At 38.2% G+C, this 20,370-nt stretch overlaps 2 protein-coding genes across 2 annotated transcripts; one reads left to right on the forward strand and one right to left on the reverse strand.

Moving 5' to 3' along the window:
- Window positions 1-638: 638 nt before the first annotated feature.
- On the forward strand, window positions 639-1,244 carry LOC145768913 (protein CFDP2-like). The gene has a single exon (XM_082580516.1). It carries the CDS (start codon window positions 639-641, stop codon window positions 1,242-1,244), a length of 606 nt encoding a protein of 201 aa, XP_082436642.1.
- A 3,922-nt stretch (window positions 1,245-5,166) lies between these two features.
- LOC145768488 (proliferation-associated protein 2G4-like) lies at window positions 5,167-20,022 on the reverse strand. Its single transcript, XM_082579992.1, has 9 exons — window positions 19,881-20,022; window positions 18,449-18,577; window positions 16,503-16,611; window positions 14,029-14,191; window positions 10,999-11,141; window positions 10,402-10,562; window positions 9,607-9,753; window positions 5,979-6,106; window positions 5,167-5,379 (listed from the first exon to the last, which is right to left on the reverse strand). Exons 1-9 carry the CDS (start codon window positions 19,972-19,974, stop codon window positions 5,272-5,274), a joined length of 1,182 nt encoding a protein of 393 aa, XP_082436118.1. The 5' UTR covers window positions 19,975-20,022; the 3' UTR covers window positions 5,167-5,271.
- Window positions 20,023-20,370: the final 348 nt, after the last annotated feature.

A 20,370-nucleotide genomic window follows, 5' to 3' on the forward strand; every position in this document is an offset into this window, starting at 1 on the left:
AAGTTTGGTACCACTTTTAAAATGTCTTTTATAGACCCGATGGGGAATCACACCCACATCTACAGGCACAAACATTCCTGAAGGCTAATGTTACGTCTCAGTGCTTCACCGTTAAACTTTATTTTTGTTCTTAGCGAAAAAGTAGTGATTGTCGCTAGTAGCCTACTACTGCAAAAATAAAACTGAGTTTCGCTTGTAGCAGTATGATCGTTGCTTACTTCACAATGTGGATATTAACGAGAGCAACCTCAAGCCAAAAAAGAGTCGTGTGAACAACGACTTACTGACTTCAACACCATTCTTCATAACACAGGACTAGGGAACTGTGTTCCGAAAGCTAGTGCAATTCTTTATTGCCACAGCGAACTCGCAGCATCAGGCTAAAACAGGTCGTTAATACCTACATTATGAAGCAGGCAAAAATATAAGTTTGAAACAACATTATTCAGTATAATGATGCACCTCAAACTACAACATTGAAAGACGGGTGGGGTGGGAAAGACGATAACCTTCTCGCGGTTCACCCTGTCAGTACTGATTTTTCAGGAAGCTAATCATCGTCTAGGCTTGCGGGCTGACAGCCGCATAAACACCGAGTGGGTGGTAAAAGGATAAACCCTCGGCCCACTTTCGGAAAGATGTCTAACTTTCAACAAGCACCTTCAAGGCCCAACACTATACCATGGGAAATCACCATCGGCACATGGAATGTACGAGGCCTTAATGCTGAAATCAAAAAGCAAACTCTGGGCAAAGACTGCCAAAGCTACAATATTGACCTCTTATGCATTCAAGAAACCAAAATCAAGGACCACCAAGAAGTCAACCTACAAACAGGGCACAAACTTGTCCTGCTGCAACAAAACAAATCAGTTCATTATGGCTTGGGATTTATTATTGGCCAAAGACTGATCAACCACGTTGTGAACTATAAGTACGTTAGCGACAGAATTGCAACTATGGACCTCGCTATTCCAACTCGAAATGGTAGTCTAACAAAAATGCGGCTGATCAACGCCTATGGACCAACCTCTGAAAGAGCAGCAGAAACACCAGAAAATCTTGAAAATTTCTATGCAGAACTTCACACTGCTAGCACCACCCCCGCTAACTGGCTTACTTTTATATGTGGCGACATGAACTCCAAACTCGGAAAGCTTACCCAAGATGACATTGACACGGGCCTAAACGCATGCCTGGGCAGTGGGCAGTTACGGCACTGGCCAACGCAATCTGAACGGTAATGCACTCATGGATTTCCTTTCTGCCAATGGTTACTTTGCTAGCAACACTGCCTTTCAACACCCAAGCAGACACCGCACTACCTGGACGGGATTTATCAAAGATCCAAACAACCCCAACTTAAGTAAGCCTATTTACAACCAAATTGACTACGTCATCTGTCAACAGAAAGCACGCCCTCTACTACAAAACGCAAGGTCTTTTGCAGGCACGGACCTAAACTCTGACCACAAGCTTGTTTCCACGAAACTAAGAATTGATAAAATTCATTTAATTCACAAACGCCATCCAAAGAAATGCAAGCAACAGAGAATCAACATCCATCGTCTGAGAGATGATCGAAAGACCCAGCAATCATATAGGAAAATTCTGAAGAATATGTTGAGCGAATTAGACCGCAACGATGATCCAAACACAACTATAAACCATCTACTTGACTGCATGAAAGTTTCAGCCATAAAAGCTGCCGGCATCACCAGAAGCAACCCACCACAACATACGTTTGATCAACAAGTAGCAGATCTGTCCAAACAGCAAAAAGCCTTAAGGCTACAAATTTATCAAAGCACAAGCAACATGGAACGCTCTAACCTCCAAAAAAAACGTACAAACATCCTACACAGCATATCCAAAAGATTAAAGGAGGTTGCAATAGAAAAAGCCAACTCTTTGGCAGAAGAAATATCCGCATCTGAAGACAGCAGTAAAATGTTCCAAGCAGCAAAACTACTTAAAGCGAGAAAGCCTCCTACCCCCATCATGATTCAAGATGTCAATGGCAGTTTTGTGCTCTCAGACAAAAGCAAAGTAAAGATTGTAAAAAAATGGTTTCAGCAACAATTTACAGATTCAGATGATGAACCAATACAACCATTCACCGGAGAAGCAAGACCCTTGCAAACACCAATAACCACTGAGGAAGTGTCTGCAGCAATTTCTTCTTTGAAAAACCGTCGTGCTGCTGGCCCTGATAACGTCAACAACGAACTCTTCAAATTCTCCAAAGACATAACCTCCGGTTTAATATCACAGACTATTAATGAATCATTCAAACAACACAAACCAGTAGACACCATCGGCGAAGGCATACTAATTGTTATACCAAAACCCAAGAAACCAAAAGGACCACCAGCTAATCTTCGACCCATTGTGCTCCTCAATAGCATCAGAAAAATCCTCTCCATCATCATTTTGCATCGGATTAGAGACAAAATTGACAGCTTCACTGGACCCTTCCAAAGCGGTTTCAAACGTGGCAGAAGCTGTGCTGACATTGTCTGGGCACAACGTATGCTCGTTTCAGTGGTAATGGCTAGAAAATGGGACTTCCACAAAATGGGAATAGATATGTCCAAAGCCTTTGACACCATCAAACGCAAAAAAATCCTTCAAATTTTAGACCAAGCTGGCTGTGATGAAGATGAACTGCGACTAACCCGCAGCCTGCTAGCTGGCACGAAACTGTATGTGCGCATTAACAACAAAATGTCCGCAAACTTTGAGACTACCATCGATTCACCTCAAGGAGACAGCCTCTCCCCAATACTCTTCACCTGCTACCTTTCTGCAGCATTGAGCTCAGTGCGAGAGCAGTCCTCCAGACCAAACCCCCCTATATCTGACACATGCATGCCTTTGGAAATGGAGTATGCAGACGATGTTGAGTTTCTGGATGAGGAAAGACAGCCACTTGATATGCTACAATCTATTGCTACAAAGAACCTGAAAAACTACAATCTTTTCATGAATGAGACTAAAACTGAATTCACCCACATATTTCTTGCAGACACAAATGAAACTGATAGCCTACCGATTCGAGGAAACGAAAAATGGCGTACACACAAACTTTTGGGATCATTATTGTGCAGCACTGCCGATGTCAAATCCCGCTGCAATTTAGGCAATGTCGCTTTCAGATCACACTGGAAACTATGGAGCAAGAGATCGAGAATCCCATTACAGTTGCGACTAAGATTGTACAACGCGTACTGCATCCCAATTATGATCTACAACTGTAATAGCTGGTCTGTTACCAAAGCAAGTCTTGAAAGATTGGATGCCTGTCATCGAAGACATTTTTATTACTTGTCATAACTGGTCATACTTGGCCAAACAGTCTCATCTCGAACAAAAATCTCTACAAAATATGCAACAGTGAACCATTGTCTTGCAAGATCTCCACCATGAGATGGAACATGTTTGGACACATTCTGAGACTTCACCAGGACTCACCTCCTCAGAAAGCCCTTGAATTTGCAATAATTGGCAGCAAAAAGTATCAAGGCCGAACCGGACGGCACCGTACCAATTTATTACAACTGCTGAGATCTGACATCAGAAAAGCTGGCCTGGGATCCCTGCTCAGCACACCACATTTCCATCGATTGCAAAACATCGCAAAGGACAAAACAGAATGGAGATCCTATCAACCTTGTTGAAAGACTGATCGAAGCCAGCGGATGCCAAACGATTTGGCTACACTGGCGGCGGAGACAGTTACAATAATAATAATAATATGAAGCAGGCAAAAATATAAGTTTGAAACAACATTATTCAGTATAATGATGCACCTCAAACTACAACATCCAAGTTTGCTTTCGTTCTACACGCTGTGATATTGATAACCTAATCAACGCTATAACATCTTTTGTACAGGAAAATTTTACAACGATTTTAGGCTGTGCTTTCGTTTCTCAACCTCGGTTTGATTTCAGCCGATTGAAACATAGCAAACAATATCCAAGCTACCTGTGTCACGAAAGGCTCGAATGACATGTGTTATTTTTTTAACGTTTCTGTGAATTGGCTTTACTTTCTGTTTCTCAGCAGCCGATTGTACAAATGAACAGCGATAGACCCAGGCGTTTCGCCCATAAGGCTGAGCTCGTCAGTTTTTTTTTTGTCCTTTTTTTTCGCGCTCGTCACTACCGCACCGCTGATTCACGCCACAAATCATACATAGAGTACAGACCACCGCCTTTGCCAATCAATTGAATTCTTACACGGCCTACTAGAACACGGCCAAATATGTTGCTATTCGAGGAAATTTCTAAGAGTCTGAATTGTTGCAATCATAGCTATGACAAACCTGTCATCTTCCCATTCCCAGAAGTATGTAAATTAAGCAATATTTGCATCTAGACATTTTTTTGGCTTGTTTTGCCGGAGATTTACATATGTATGTTAAGCACAATTTATGCAATAATAATGTAAAATATGTAAGACTTTCCAACTGCATCCTGGAGGTAGTCTTATCATACAGTCGTTAGGTTTTTTGTATAGCAGGATCTTTCGCCAAAAGCCATATTTTACTTTCAAAATTAAACTTGGCGAAAAACAAAACAAACTAAAATTTAAATTGGCACATCAAATGAACAACTTACAACATGGAATCCACAAAAAAATCCCTGATATTTTAGATGAAACATGCAATTGTACCAAACGATACTACCTCCAGAGTGCAGTTGGAAAGTCTTAGATATTACATTATTATTGTGTAAACTGTGCTCAACGTACATACCTAATCTCCAGTTAAACAAGCCAAACATATGTTTAGATGCAAATATTGCTTATTTAACTTACTTCTGGAAATGGGAAGATGACAGGTTTGTCATAGCTATGATTGTAATAATTCAGACTCTTAGAAATTTCCTCAAATAGCAACATATTTGGCCGTGTTCTAGTAGGTCATGATTCTTACCTTTGTGGAAAAAAAAGAAACCAATAGATAATACACACTTGCAGAAATAAAGCATTTACCTTGACCTTTCCATGAGAAAACCTTTTCCGTGAAAACATTTCTCAGACAGAGGGCTTTGATTTCAATTAAGAAAATCGCAGTACTGGTAATTTAAAAAAAAGAATCTCCGAGCGAAAAAAAGAAAAAGTGTTCTGCAACGTTACAACTTTTAAGTGTGCAAAAGATGACCCCAACAGTTCTCTTTTATTAACAATAGCGTAACAACAACACGCCCCCAGCAAAATGGAACCTCACCGAGCCTAAAATCTCAGCGTAGGAAAGCAGTTCATTCAAGAAGCTGCTTGAGTCGCTTCTGCAACTTCTGCCATGAGGCGGGAAGCCGCCTTTTTCTTTTTCTTGCGTGCTGTTTTTTTGTCAGTCGGTTCCTTCAAGAGTTTCTGTTGATACAAAATTCGATTTTAGACCTTAAACAATTAAACATTTATCAATTTTTTTTTTTTTAAAGATTAGCTTAACAAACTGTTTGGCGGCACTGCTACATAACAAATAAATAATGAATTGAAATATGCATGCCGCAAAATCTACATAACTATTAGACGACAAAACCGTATTAGGGTTAAAATAGGAATTTAACCACTCGGCACATTTAAATGACAAGTCGTCGCACTACTGTAAGTCACAACAAAATATATTCTGCAATAGGGGAGTTATTCCATGAAATTAAAAGTACAAGACAGTATTTGCCACAATTATCAACGACTAAGCGTCAACCCTGTTGAATGTTGATGCTTTCATGATGTTGAAGGTTTTATGGAACTTCTACAACATGTGATATATTACCGTTTTCTGTTAATATACGGATATACCTATACCACCTACTTCTCTAGCATCATTTACCCAATTACACGAGACTACATCTCAAATTCCAAACTCAACTTTCTTGTAATTTTCTCCATGCAACAAATCATCAACCCACTCTACGACAGACAAAAGTAAAAATCTCATCAATAATGAACAAGAAACAACAACGAAGTACCTGGATTTTCTCATCAGTCACGCTCAGTGAGCTTTGATATAAGTTTTTGTCGAAAAAGTTGTCGGTGATCCGCATTGGCATATTCGGCATGAGTAGTACAGTGAACTTAAACTGGGCAACAAATTCACCTTCAAAGAAGACAAGTGTTTAATATATACGGCAGTTTAAACACTGAAACGTAAAAAGTTCTGTATGAATGATACAGTTTTTGCAGATACTGAAGGTTCGTAGACAGAGTGACAGAGTAATGGCGATAGTGATGGATGATGGTGGTCGAGAATGTAGTGATGAGAGTAATCTGTGCTTATGCGCCACAAAGTGGAAGATCCAATGCAGAAAAAGAAAGGTTTTATGACGAAATGGCCTATGAATGGAGCACAAGAAGTGATCAGGAAATTGTATTGGGTCTTGGGGACTTTAATGGCCACGTTGGCCAACAAATTGATGGGTTTGAAGGTGTTCATGGAGGGTTTGGCGTGGGAGAAAGAAATCGCGATGGAAGGCGACTACTTGAGTTCTGTGATGAAAAGGACCTGTGTGTTGCAAATACCTGGTTCAAGAAAGAGGAAGGACAAAAAGTGACTTTCAGTGCAGGTGGAAATGAAACCGAAATTGACTTTGGGTTGGTATGCAGGAAAAACAAAAAACTGATCAAAGATGTGAAAGCGATACCATGCGAACTTCAGCATAGGTTGGTGGTTATCGATTTGGACAAGAAAGGTTTGAAGAAAACTGTAAATAAAAAAAGGGTGATCAAAAGAAAAGTTTGGAAGTTAGAAGATGCCGACACAAGAAAAAGGTTTAAAAAGAGAGTTGAAAGTCTTGTTCACAACGATGTGAATGATGTATGGGGATCCTTCAAGAATGGAGTTCTGCAAGCTTGCGATGAAGTTTGTGGGAAAACAAAAGGCAGGATGGATCGAGGAGATACGTGGTGGTGGAATGAAGATGTGAGGGAAGTAATTGGGGAGAAAAAAGTTGCATACAAGGCTTGGTGCAGAAATAGATCAGAAGAAACTAAGCTCAAGTACAAGCAATTGAAAAATCGGGCAAAGAGAATAGTTGCAAAAGCTATGAAGAAAGAAGCTGAGCAGGAATTGACCAAATTAAAAAACAATCCTAACGAAGTATATAAGTTTATGAAGGTTATGAAGCGGGATGGGAAAGATGTAGATGGTGGACGATGTATTAAAGGAAGGGATGGAAAACTTGGTTTCAGTGAGAAAGATCGTGGAAGAATTTGGAAAGAACATATGGAGATGATAATGAACGAGGAAAACGATTGGGATCAAAATGTGGAAGCCGACGTGGTAGCAGGTCCATTAAAGAGAGTTACTCGAGAGGAAGTGACGCAAGCAATGAAGAAAATGAAATCGGGGAAGGCTCCTGGACTATCTGAAGTCACTGTGGAAATGATACGCGCAAGTGGAGAGACAGGATTGAAAGTAATGCAGGAAATCAGTCAACGTGTGTTAGATGGAAAAGGAATGCCAAATGAATGGAAGATGAGTGTGATGACACCCATCTTCAAGGGAAAGGGTGATGTAATGGATTGTGGGTCATATAGGGGAATAAAACTGTTGGAGCATGCAATGAAGGTAGTGGAAAGGGTGTTGGAGAATAGAATACGATCTGTGGTGAAGCTGGACGAGATGCAGTGTGGATTTATGCCTGGGAAGGGAACGACAGATGCTATTTTTATTTTGAGAAGGTTGCAAGAGGAATATCGGGACAAGGGTAAGAACTTGTACATGTGTTTCGTGGACATGGAAAAGGCGTTTGATAGAGTTCCAAGAAGAGTGATGGAATGGGCAATGAGAAAAAAAGTAATGCCAGAAGCTCTCGTGCAAGCCGAAATGGGTCTTTACGACGGTGCAAGGACGAGAGTTCGCGTTGGATCTGCCCTCTCAGACGAGTTTTCGGTGAAGGTCGGTGTACACCAGGGTTCTGTCCTCTCTCCTCTAATCTTTGCCATTGTGATTGATGTGATTACCGAATGTGTAAGAGAAGATTCATTAATGGAGATACTGTACGCCGATGATTTGGTTTTGTTGAGTGACACAATAGAAGATCTGAGAGGGAAATTTGAGAAGTGGAAGGAGTCGTTTGAATGTAAAGGTATGCGTGTGAACATCAAAAAGACAAAGGTCGTAATAAGCGGAACGGAAGGGGAAATCACAATGAGCAAAATTGACCCATGTGGCGTCTGCGGAAGAAGAGTGATGGCAAATTCTGTTACATGTACGAAATGCAAGAAATGGGTGCATGGAAGATGTGCAAAGATGAAGAGAGTGACATGCAGATCTGGAGATGGTTTTGAATGTGAAAGATGCAAAAAGATTGAGGAAGGAATGATTGGTCCTGTTGAAAAGCTGAATGATGAAGTTGAATCAGTAAATGCCTTTTGCTATCTAGGAGATAGATTGAATGCCAGTGGTGGTTGTGAAGCGGCAGTGACTGCAAGAGGAAGGTTTGGTTGGGTGAAATTCAGAGAGTGTCGAGAGTTGTTATGTGGTAGAAGATTTCCGTTGAAAATGAGAGGAAGAATTTATACTAGTTGTGTGAGATCTGCAATGCTGTACGGAAGTGAGACATGGTGCTTACGGGAAAACGAATTGGCGATTTTAAGAAGAACTGAGAGAGCGATGGTGAGAGCAATGTGTGGTGTAAAGCTGATGGACAAAAGGAATACCGAAGAACTTATGAGCTTGCTTGGGTTGAATGAGAGTGTTGATAAGTTGGCAAAAGCGAATGGAGTGAGGTGGTATGGGCATGTTTTGAGAAGGGATGAAGATGATGTTTTGAGAAGAGCGCTGGAGTTGCGAGTGGAGGGTCGGAGAAAACAAGGAAGACCAAAGAAAACATGGAAAAAGCAAGTTGAGGAAGAAAGCAGCAAGGTGGGCTTGACAAGAGAGGACGCGTTAGACAGATCGATGTGGAGGCAGCGTGTGAAGACGATTGCGGCACTTGGAGGTGAATCCGGCCACCCTCGGTAACGGGGACATCACCGGATTGAAACTGGACTACTACTACTACTGAAATGAATTCTTACAAAAAGGATTTTTGAAACCGAAACTTTGTGGAATTTACAGTGTTACCAAAATAATTTCGAGTAGTTTGAAGTTAAAAAATATAGAGCAGACATTTACAGTAGTAGTACTAGTCCAGTTTTAATCCGGTGATGTTACAATTGAATTTAAATAATGTGTAAAACTCCGTTATGAATTCGTGTAGAGTTAAGTTCTAAATATTTTGAAACTTTAAAGTTGCAACTTTAAAATATACATTCTTTGGCGTCTAACCCTCGCAATACGGGGAACAAGAAACGTTAAATCGTAAACTATAGAATAGATGCATAGATAGATAGAAAGGTATAAATCAAATTTAAAGAAAAAAAAAGTTCATTATTGAGGGCAATCAACTGACTACAGTACTAATAAATAACGAAAGGCTAGGATTACCATCATTTTTTTGATAAAAACCAATAACTAAAAAGTCAACATTGTAATTACAACACTATATTATTCAGTATTTATACGATAGCTTATTACTTAATATTAACCTGCAAGTTGGAGTTACAAGTGGTTAATAATTTGAAAAATAGCGTTGAGATTAGTGGCATCTCTACCTGGCTTTTCCCAAAAAACAGGGAATGGCGTACACAAGTCGTGCTTCACGCATTCCAAAATACCCATCTTCGCTTTCTTTTCGTCCTGTAGTGCTCGCACCGTGAAACACATGGCGTCAAACTTCTTTTCAATCTCACTGAACACAGCTGTATACAAGTCATAGAAGGTTGAAGCAAGTAGTTTTAATAGCGCTAAAATGCCAGCTTCGAAAAAAACAACCAACATTGACTATCAAAGAAAATTAGTCTTCTTGTGAAATCTATGTCAGTGGAAATTAAACATTAGTATTTTTTCCTAGCTGAAAATTTAAAATTGTATTAACTTTACGATAAACCCCTTCCCATAGCTAGCTCCAAACGGACTAAAAGGTGGTTTTAAAACTAAAATTTACAATTGAAACATTATAAATCGTTTGTAGCAAACAACTACCAGCACCCCTCAAACGTCGTTAACAAAACTTTGAGGTAAGATTCATTTTATTGCTTCGATTACAGTATAGCAATACGACTGGACATTGCGAACAACCTCACCAAACCGACAATACTCGACTCGACAAAGTGAGCCGTATTGACGAGGCCTAGTTGTGCACGTTTTCTAATTCATTTCGCTGTCCGGCTTGGCGTTTTACTTGGCACAAGGCAGTCTTTCTATACATAGTGTAAAATTTATTGTATGCCACTTGAACTGTATTGATGTATGCTACTTATTACATCACAAGTGCCTTGGTGTAGATGATGCATTTCAATGATTTAGAAGAAAGTCAAATGCAGCAGGAAATAATGTGCATGTCTCACCTCTTGAAGCCTTCATCTTGAGCTGATATATGTTATCAGGGTTACGTTTATAAATGGTCGTTCTAGTGTCGTGCTCACGCGGGCGACCTTCCCCACTGCTGACGAGACAATCGACGGCGTAAACCTCATGAATTTCAAACTCTGATTCTTCGTGGTCCTGCCTGTGCCAAGAGTGGGTTGAGTTAAGACGGAATTTTCGCACTTCAACAGAAATACACATAACAGCCTACTTTCGTCGTCATCAAAACGGCCATTAAAAATGACTTCAAAGAACTACATACATCAAACAAACCTCTATCGCAAATTGTTTCAGTAAGTTTGACCTTGGTCAGATTCAACCATGTATTTGATGATCTAACGACTTCATGTTGAAGTCGAGCACACCGAAGGATTTCCTATATGTCCATTGTCCATCTTTTGGCAACATTCAGTGCGCAAAAATATTAAAATAACAGTGGTGTGTAGTTTATTAAATTGGCAGTCAAAGTGAAAGGAAGTAATGGACTTTCGGTCCAAAAGACTTAAACGACAATGATGATGGTAAACTCTACAGACTCAATCCCACAAGTATTCAACAAAATCGACATGAAAACTTACTTCAGTTTTTCACTTGGATTTTGTATGATGCTTTTTTCTCCATCGATGCAATTCTGATTGAGTTGATGTGAAAGCATTCCTTCAATTGGCTTGCAATTGAATTCCCCAGCTATGTCATTAATCATGGTAGTTACTTCGTTTGTCTGCGTGAAAGATTCAAAAGTAATATCTCTTTAAAAACTAACCATCGTTGTTAATAACACAGTGCTTACAACAAAACACAGATGCATAAGTAAACAGGTCGACTAGACCAGAGGTCTCCAAGTTCCGGGTCGCGAGAACACATGTCCAAAATGACCGCCAAGAGTTCGAGTTGGTTGAAAGTATGTCCTTAGCCATAGGACAAATTTACTAAATATAAATTTACAATTGCAGCCATGCACTAAATACGTACAAAAAATATTATCTTTTAATTGCTGAAAATCTATCCAAGCAGTAGGCTAACAATCCAAGCACTCGGTCATGTAGGCTACCTCCTTCCAAAATCGAGAAAACACGTTAATTTTCTACATTTTTGCAAAATTTTCTCGCTTGTTTTGCTTGCTTAATTCCATGTTATTAACCTAACGGGTGGAATTGAGAACGCATGGTTTCAGCAGTGGGGTCTGCTACTATTCGGTGAGTCCGATTCGGTGAGTTCCTAACCTCTAACCCTAAAACGGCAATGATAATTAGGCTACGGTACACGATAATTAAAAAAAAATTGAAAAAATCCGCAGTTAAGGGGTCGGACTCACCGAATCGGACTCACCGAAACGGGCCATTCCGTCAGCAGTGAAGCCCTCTTAAAACCAAGCTACTGATGAAATATTCCGAAGTGAACACCTTACTACTACGAACTACCTAACAATTAAATTGACCACTTTTAGGCATGAGGTAAAATGTGCATTGTATTATAATGTATGGGCTATATATTATTATATATATATTGTATCATACGAAAGGTATGGGAACCTCAAAAGGATTTTCGAATTTTACTGTTAGCCCATTAGCCCATTGTCCAGTGTCCACACAATGCTACAAACCTTCAAAAAATAAATTATTAAAATCCTTCTGTAGTCGTGAAAGAAAATGTATTTAAATCATAGCTTCAATTTTTAAATCAAAAAATGTCAGTCAAACTTGTCAAGAAATCTAGTTTAAATTTGATGATACAAATACAAGGTGTGCATTTTGATCAAAAAATCCTTGTTTGGCCTAGAAATGCACAAAAGCAATCAAAACAACGTTAAACAATAGTCACAATTTTCTAGAGAGCAATCCGCCCAGATCTCCTGCTAAATTAGTTTCCTTTTCCGCCTCAACTTTTACAGTGTTTATTTTATAAAAATTTACTTCAAGTGTGTTTAAACTAGTAGTTCTTAACCTTTTTCTGACACGCTCCCCTTTAGCATGGATCGTATGTTTTGCGCCTCCTTTCAACTTTAAAAAAGTGCAACACCAAAAGCAGTTTTTATTTAATGACCAATGACAATGGTAGTCTACATTTTAGTGAGAAACTGTAGTTGAAATTGCTTTTTAGTGACTAGATAATTTATAATTATTACGAGGTTTAACTCCACAAATAGCGCAACGAATGGCAGCAAGTCTTCCACTCACAGCCTATACTTGGCCTTGACAGCAACCGCAGTAGAAAATGTAGAGAAGATATGTGGACCCGAGCACTGTTAGTATTTGAATATCCTGAGTAGAGGCAAGCGAGTAAATGGGAAGATAATCTCGAGTTCCAGTTCTTCGATGTCTCGCCTAGCTGTGTGATTAAACTTCAAGGCAAAACTCATACGTTTTTTCAAACATGTTTTTGATGGATTCTAGCTTTCATCAATATCTGAAAACTATTTCATGATATTAGCTTTCAAGGCATTTAACTGGGCTGTTGCTTGAATTCATCCGCCTGAATTCAAAGTTAGGCTTCCTTCTGCAAGTGCAGTATTCAGGTTACTGAACCCCACTCGATTTCCTTGTTCAACTCGACTCTTTTAGAGGTAGAGTTTGAATATTAAAGTTTCAATAAGCATGCTTCTTCCATCAAACATTTGTGTGGAATATTCAGGTTTTCGATCAGATTGCATGTCCTTACACAGACAGTTGAAAAGAGTTCCAGCTTTTGAAAAAGTTGAGCACTCTGATAACTATGTTCAGGACACCCTTCATTGTTTGCTAAGGCAAGGCTTTGTGATGAACAATGCAATGAATTATAGCACTAAAAATAGATTTTGTTCTTTTTCACATATAACGAAGCCAGATTCCAGAGAAAGCGCAACAAAAGTTCCGTCTGTACACAACCCTATACCGGTGATTCCCAGTTCCCAAAGAAATGTGAACAGCAAAAACAGTAGGCTACAACAGGACATGGACATTGAATTCACTGCATACTGCAAAAAGTTAAAATAATGTTGAGGATATCGCGCCCCCTTGTGAAATCGTTGACGCTCCCAAGAGGGGCATGCCCTCCTGGTTAAAAACCACGGAGTCTAAACGGATAAAAAAAAATCCGATACGTAGCGTAGATGTTAAACTTTGTTTTTCCTATTGCCGATCCGCGAGGCTGTTTGCATTTTAAAACCGTTCCGTGATAGAACAGGGGATGGAGACCGGCCGGACTAGATAAGGCAAATTTAATGACATAAAAATATTGTTTACAGAAACATTTATATTAAGAATAAGTTTTGTTAGTTAGAGTAGGATTATCAGTATAATATGATTTGATTCATTTCATATTGTTCAATGATGCGAATACAATAAAGCAACTATGTTGGTCATTAAACCTCAAGGCATTAAACGTTAGCTATATGTTGACGCTATAATTGTTGATCATCGGGGTTTTTGTTTGTGATTGTACTACATATTTGGTAGCACATGGCAGCAGTAGGATTCGAACACTCGCCCTAGAAATAACTGGTAACTCCACCCACAAAAAATCAGACATACGCACTATTAACTAACTGTCTAGAAATGGAGTCTCACTTTCACATGACATGCATTGTACTATTGTAATGAAAAATAAGGCGGTGGTCGGCTGAAGATTACCTTATTTCCTGGCTTGACAAGTCGCAGGGCAGCTTCGGCGCAAAGATAAGCTGCATTGATGACGTCAGCTCGTCTGTCTGTGACAGGATTCGACAGTGAGCAGCCTACTACAAGAGTATGACCGGCCGCTGCAATGAACCCATCGATGTGAACAGCAAGATCACTGTAAAAAAGTTAATGCTGAAATGATGAAGAGTGTAGTAGGGATTTAAACTATGAAATAGATCCCCGAATGATCTTGGGCTGTGTGACACCTAAACAGCATTAGCACACTTAAAGTTGAAAAATTCCTTCGAAACCATAAATCAAATCTATATATATTATAAAGTCTAATCTTTGCTGCAGTTATGTGAATTGTGAAAGCATGATTTTTCATTAAGATGACGCCGTTTCTTTAGTTAAAAAGAAGTACAGCTACAATACATTGATTTGATCTACCAAATACTTGTAGGACGTCCTAGGTATTATAATTTACACTAAGTTCAACTAGCAAACGGTAGAGATGTTGCCTTTTAAATAAAAAGTTTGTGTGATCACTTTAACATAGCATTGTTAAAACTCCCTTTAGTCAATCATGAAAATTAAAGAACAAGCTCAAAATGAACATCAAAAGTGAGAAAAAGATTTTTTTTATCTATCTTTAACAAATACCTAAAGTCCCAAATATATACCAAATGCAAAAGAAAACCACTATAGTCAAGTGGGATAAAAAAAAATAGTGGGGTTATTGGGGTAAAAAAAAACACTTACCATCTCACATCTAAAATGAGTAGATATTCACTCAACTTTTTTAGTGTCTGTTTAAGTGGTCTTTGGAGATTACTTTGAGGGGTAGAGGAAAATGACTGGATTTGACAAAGAAGAGCTATGTTAAATAGAGTAAATATTGCCAGCGAAGGGTGCAAAAAAAAGGTTCGGAGGAGTTTATTAAAGGCTTTTGCTAAATTTTAGTGATAGATAGTATGAATGTTTTAATGATATATTGTGAGTACTATGTTGTGAGGCTACTAGATGCAACAAAGACTGGGGCCTCCAAATGTTTGTGTAAATTATTATTGAGGTGTTTTTTTACCCCAATAAAATTCGTTGATTTGGGGTAAAAAAAAACAGTGCATTTTATGGAATGTTTTGGCTTTGTATTGGTGTTATGTCAACTGCCAAGCAGTATATCACCAAAAAATACAAAAACAAACTTCTGGATGCATCAGTGCCATGTATGCATGATTGCATGTGTTACGCACAATCAATTGATGTTTTCTGGAGTTGGGGGTCCGAGGTTAAGGTTAGTGTTGCGGGTTAGTCAATCTATAGCGCAGATTGAGAGTACAGAGCGATCCATTGATTGATAGTGCACAACACATACAATCAGACATACACAAACTGTTGTTTTATTTCCTGTCTGTTGTTTTTTAGTTGTATGTTCATTCACAAACTGCAGGTTGACTTTTTAGGATTCACGATCCGCGAAATTTAATCGCCCACTTGCATGTTCAAACCAGAGCTGCAGATAAAATTCAGGATGGCGTGCATAAGTATATACTAGACACAATTTTTTGTCGTGCTGCTGTTTTTATTACAGTAATGAGACTTTGCGATTTCACAATGTTTATTTTAATAAAAAGTGCATACAAAAATTGTGGGCAAAATCGTTTACATCATCATCATGACCCATCCGGTCAGTTCTGAGTATGGGTTCAGCATCTCTCACAGTCCTTGATTTATGAATTACACAAAGCTTCTTTCCTCTGGTGGAGAATCATTTATATTGCATATGAAATCAATAGCAAAACATATGAAATCAATATTATAATAATAAAGAAGAAGAAGCTGCTATACTAACAGGTGTTTTTTTTTACCCCATGAAAATTTTTTTTTACCCCAAAGCTGGGGTAAAAAAAAATTTAGGTATTTTGGGCATAATTTCCAAACCAGTTAATGGATTTAAAAATTTTATTGGGGGGTGATAGACATACATGGTCTGCATATTGTGACCAACTTTAGTGGTCATACTTGATAAGCTAAAAAATCTAGGACAACCTTTCCGAAAAAATTTTTTTTTACCCCACTTGACTATATGTATTAAATCATTTTTTCTTTACAAATTAACTATTTGTCTTTCAACCACTTTTTATTTAAATAACGAAGCAGAAACTCTGCGTATCTGGAACATGATCCTAAAGACTGGGTACTGCAGCAGTCTTTGCGTGCAGTCGACGAAAATATTGCCAGCTATGGAGTAATCAAAGGAATGATAGGATGAAATACGCCTCAACTATTAAACGAAGACGATAACAATTAAACTACATGTACAGAATAGTTTCACTTAGCAGATTGTTGCACTGGTATGATTGCTTTCTATGTATTAACAGTACAAACTTATATATATAACATTTTCGTGAGCAATTTGCAGGTTACAAACAATTGGTAAGGTGGTAACAGTTGTGATATGTATATAAAAACAGCATCACACTCACAATTTTACAACGTCGCCTTCTTTTAGAATAACGACATCTTTTTCTGTTTCAAGTGGACAATAATGACAAATACAATTGTTTACAGATACACTTGTTGGAAAAGCAACACCTGAAATACAAAAAGTATCAGTTAAGTTTGTAGGTGTGAAGTAAAATGTATAGCAGTGGGAACCATGCTCATTGCCATCAACAACCCTGCTGACAATAAGAAAAACAAACGTTTTAAAGTAGAAGTGTTACTGACATACGGGTCTGCTACTATTCGGTGAGTCCGATTCGGTGAGAGCCTTTTTCGGTGATTTTTTTGAATTTTTTTTTGAAAATTATCGGGTACCGTAGCCTAATTAAAACCCCAAACCCCCTAACCTCAAACCCAAAAACCAAACCCCCAAAAAACCCCAACCCCCAAAAACCCCTATCCATATAACAGCAATGATAATTAGGCTACGGCGCGCAATAATTTAAAAAAAAAACTCACCGAATAGGGCTCTCACCGAATCGGACTCACCGAATCGGGCCATTCCGCTGACATACAGTACACCATACCAGATAAAATTGACTAATTTGATACAATAACGGTACAGACAAAATTGGTTTATCGCATGTTTAATGCATAAACTGTTTTATCGCATAAGATTTGTAAATCTCAAAATAATAAGATACAGTATATATAATAATCAAAAACTAAATATTAAAACCACTTCACTGACTACCTGACCAAAGACATAACACTAATACAAAATAAAATGGAATACACAACATTTGACCAGGGGTTCTCAAACTGTGGTCCGTGGACCCCCAAGGGGTACGCGGATTAGTTTTAAGGGGTCCATGAAGATTGAAGACCCAATGAAAATCTTAGTGTACAACAATTAAAATAGAAAAAAATTTCAAAAAAAAAGAGATTAAGTTCAAACAATGCTTATGATTTCTAGTTTGGTGTTTCCAGATGATTGTTATCGCATTGTACTGTTTTTTGTTATGTACGTTTACTACGTCACTTTCAGCATTGTCGTTTTTGTTGATATCAGTTGCAGCTAAGTTAGACGTCAGCTAAGCTAGGTTATCATTGTGAACGGTTTATGCATATCCTCTTTTGGCAAAAAGAGCCATGGCTGCTATAAGTATAACCCCTTTTGCGACAACATACTAAATCTGAGTCAGGATTTTCATCCTTGGTAATGGTAACTATCAAAACAAAGAGTCGAAACCGGTAGGATGCAAAGGATGACATGCGTGTTGCTCTATCAAAGACGAAGCCACAATTTCATGTTCTTGTTGAAGACAAACAGCAGCATCTTTCACATTAATGAAATTAAATCGAAGATATTGAAAAACACTCTGCATGATTCGCTATTTCTTAAATTTAATAAAACATAAATTGTTACCAATTCATTTTGATTTTAAATATGTCCAATTCATGCTGATCAAAAAAGTTTCTCGGACTAGGCCAGGGGTTCCCAACCTGGGGGCCAAAACCTCCTAGTGGGCCATGAAAAAATTTGAAAAAGAATAATTTTTTTAATCCACTTCAACATTACCGTATATAACAAAAGAAATAAATTAAAATTTAATAAAAACACAAGCACATTTTGCCCAAATCTTTATGAAATGGTCTTTAATCCCGGTTGTTTCAAAAATAATAATATAAGATGACGTTTCTTAATTTTTTTAAAAGGTTGAAAAAAATAGGGGGGCCATTAATTTTTCAAAATTTTCAAAGGGGGCCACAGTGTAAAAAAGGTTGGGAACCCCTGGACCAGGCCATAAAGGGGGTCCATGCAAACCAATTTTTATAAGGGGTCCGCGTTAAAAAAAGTTTAAGAACCTGTGCATTAGACAATATGTTAGAATGCACAACCATTGGTATTGCAGTGTAAACTTCCTCGAAAGTGTGCATCAAAGAAATTTTTAAAGTGAAAATTGCTACCCCAAAATCAGCAAACCTTTTAGCATATCCTTTTCTCGCTTAAAAATTAATGACGTTTCTTTGGTGATCATTTCATCACCCATCTTGCAAAGATCCAGGGTTTTTGCTCCTTCTGTGCACTTTTCAATCAGCATCTTCACAACCTCTGCAAAAACCAAACACCTTGATATTTTAAATGTAATTTGACAGTTAACAAAAACAAGAAGTGTGGTAAATTTCAAACATTTCTTTGAGTCATGTATCCATTTTTCTCGTATTGTCGCTAAATATTAGGGCACCAATTGGTTGGCCATGAGGAGAGGTGTGTGTAAGAATTCATCATAATGTGATGTGTACAAAATAACTAACATTTTAGAAGTCAATTCACGACACATATATAACAATCACCCTACTCAGATTGCCTAAATTTTACATAATACACAAATCTTTCACCTACACAAAGTTGCAAAATAAAAGTTACGGTACAATGTGCAAATCCAAGTCAGTGTTTTTAGCAGGCAATTTAGTTTGAAATAAAACGCTTCTGAGCAGTATCGAACTCATACCCTTGGGTATACAAGCTCGAGAAACATCGTACACGCCGCTGATTCAGTTGAACAAAGCTATTGAATTTAGAAGTTATATAGGCACTTTTTTCTTCCCCTCTTGTCTTTTGCTTTGAAAGAGAAGGAGAAAAAAACATACGGTACGTCATGACCGGTCAAATAGTGTTTCAGATTAAAAGACCGGAGCCGGTTAAATAGCCATGGATGCAACCTAATTCATACCATGAACAATTCGTACCGTCAGTTCGTACCTTGAAAAGATCAAAAAATTTTTTTTTAAAAAAGCCGAAATTGCCGATTGCAGTTTCTACAAACATTTTAAAATTTTCCGCAAAGAAACAAAAACTCTTAGGATCATTACCAGAAATTTTAAAATGTTTAGAAAAATTCCGATCAACCCTAACCCTTTTAAAATGTTTGCGATCCTAACCCTTATCCCTAACCCTTTTAAAATGTTTGCGGAAACTGTGATCAACGACTTTGGTAAACTCTTAGGATCATTACCGGAAATTTTAAAATGTTTGCGGAAAAACGGAAACTGCGATCAGCGATGTTCTATTTTTTCTCTCCATCTTTTCAGTTTGTTTGTTTGCGGATACCGTTACCTAACCGATATACCAATACCCTAACCCTTTTAAAATGTTTGGGGAAAAACGGAAACTGCGATCAGCAATGTTCTATTTTTTTCTCTTGATCTTTTCAATTTGTTTGTTTGCGGATACCAATACCTAACCGATACTCCGAAACCCTTTTGAAATGTTTGCGAAAACTGCGATCAGCAATTTTGGCTTTTTTTAATTTTTTCTCTTGATCTTTTCAAGGTACGAACTGACGGTACGAATTGTTCATGGTACGAATTAGGTTGCACCCATAGCCACTGCCTAACTTGTATGCTTAACTTACTATTTGCAATGCTTCCGGCCATCTTGTATTTATTAACAACGGCATCATCAGCAATAGTTGGTTCTGGCTCACTGTCACTGTCGGAATATCCCATGGTGTTGATAATACAAATAAATCTAATATGCAAAAATACCGTTTCTTAAAAGCTGAAAAACGATTCAACATTGATGATGTAAAAATGTTTATATCAAGAAAAGTAGGCTACCATACATACCGTAGGCTCGGTTAAGACACAATTCAAAAATTGACAACAATGCTGCTAAGCTTTAAGAGCAGATATGCGGTTGCACGGTCATATAAATCTTAAATCATTAACCACAACAAAGCTATTCAGTCAGTAAACAGTAAATGCTTCAGAGTAAATTGGAAAACAATTACTGTAGGCTATATATACCTACCGATTACCAGAGGTGGGCAGTAGCGCGCTACCTTTGTAGCGGCGCTACTTTTTTGGTAGAAATAGCGGCGCTACTTTTTAGTTGGAGTAGCG

This window comes from Aplidium turbinatum, chromosome 4 (assembly GCF_918807975.1).
Source record: "Aplidium turbinatum chromosome 4, kaAplTurb1.1, whole genome shotgun sequence".
NCBI classification, from domain to species: Eukaryota; Metazoa; Chordata; class Ascidiacea; order Aplousobranchia; family Polyclinidae; genus Aplidium; species Aplidium turbinatum.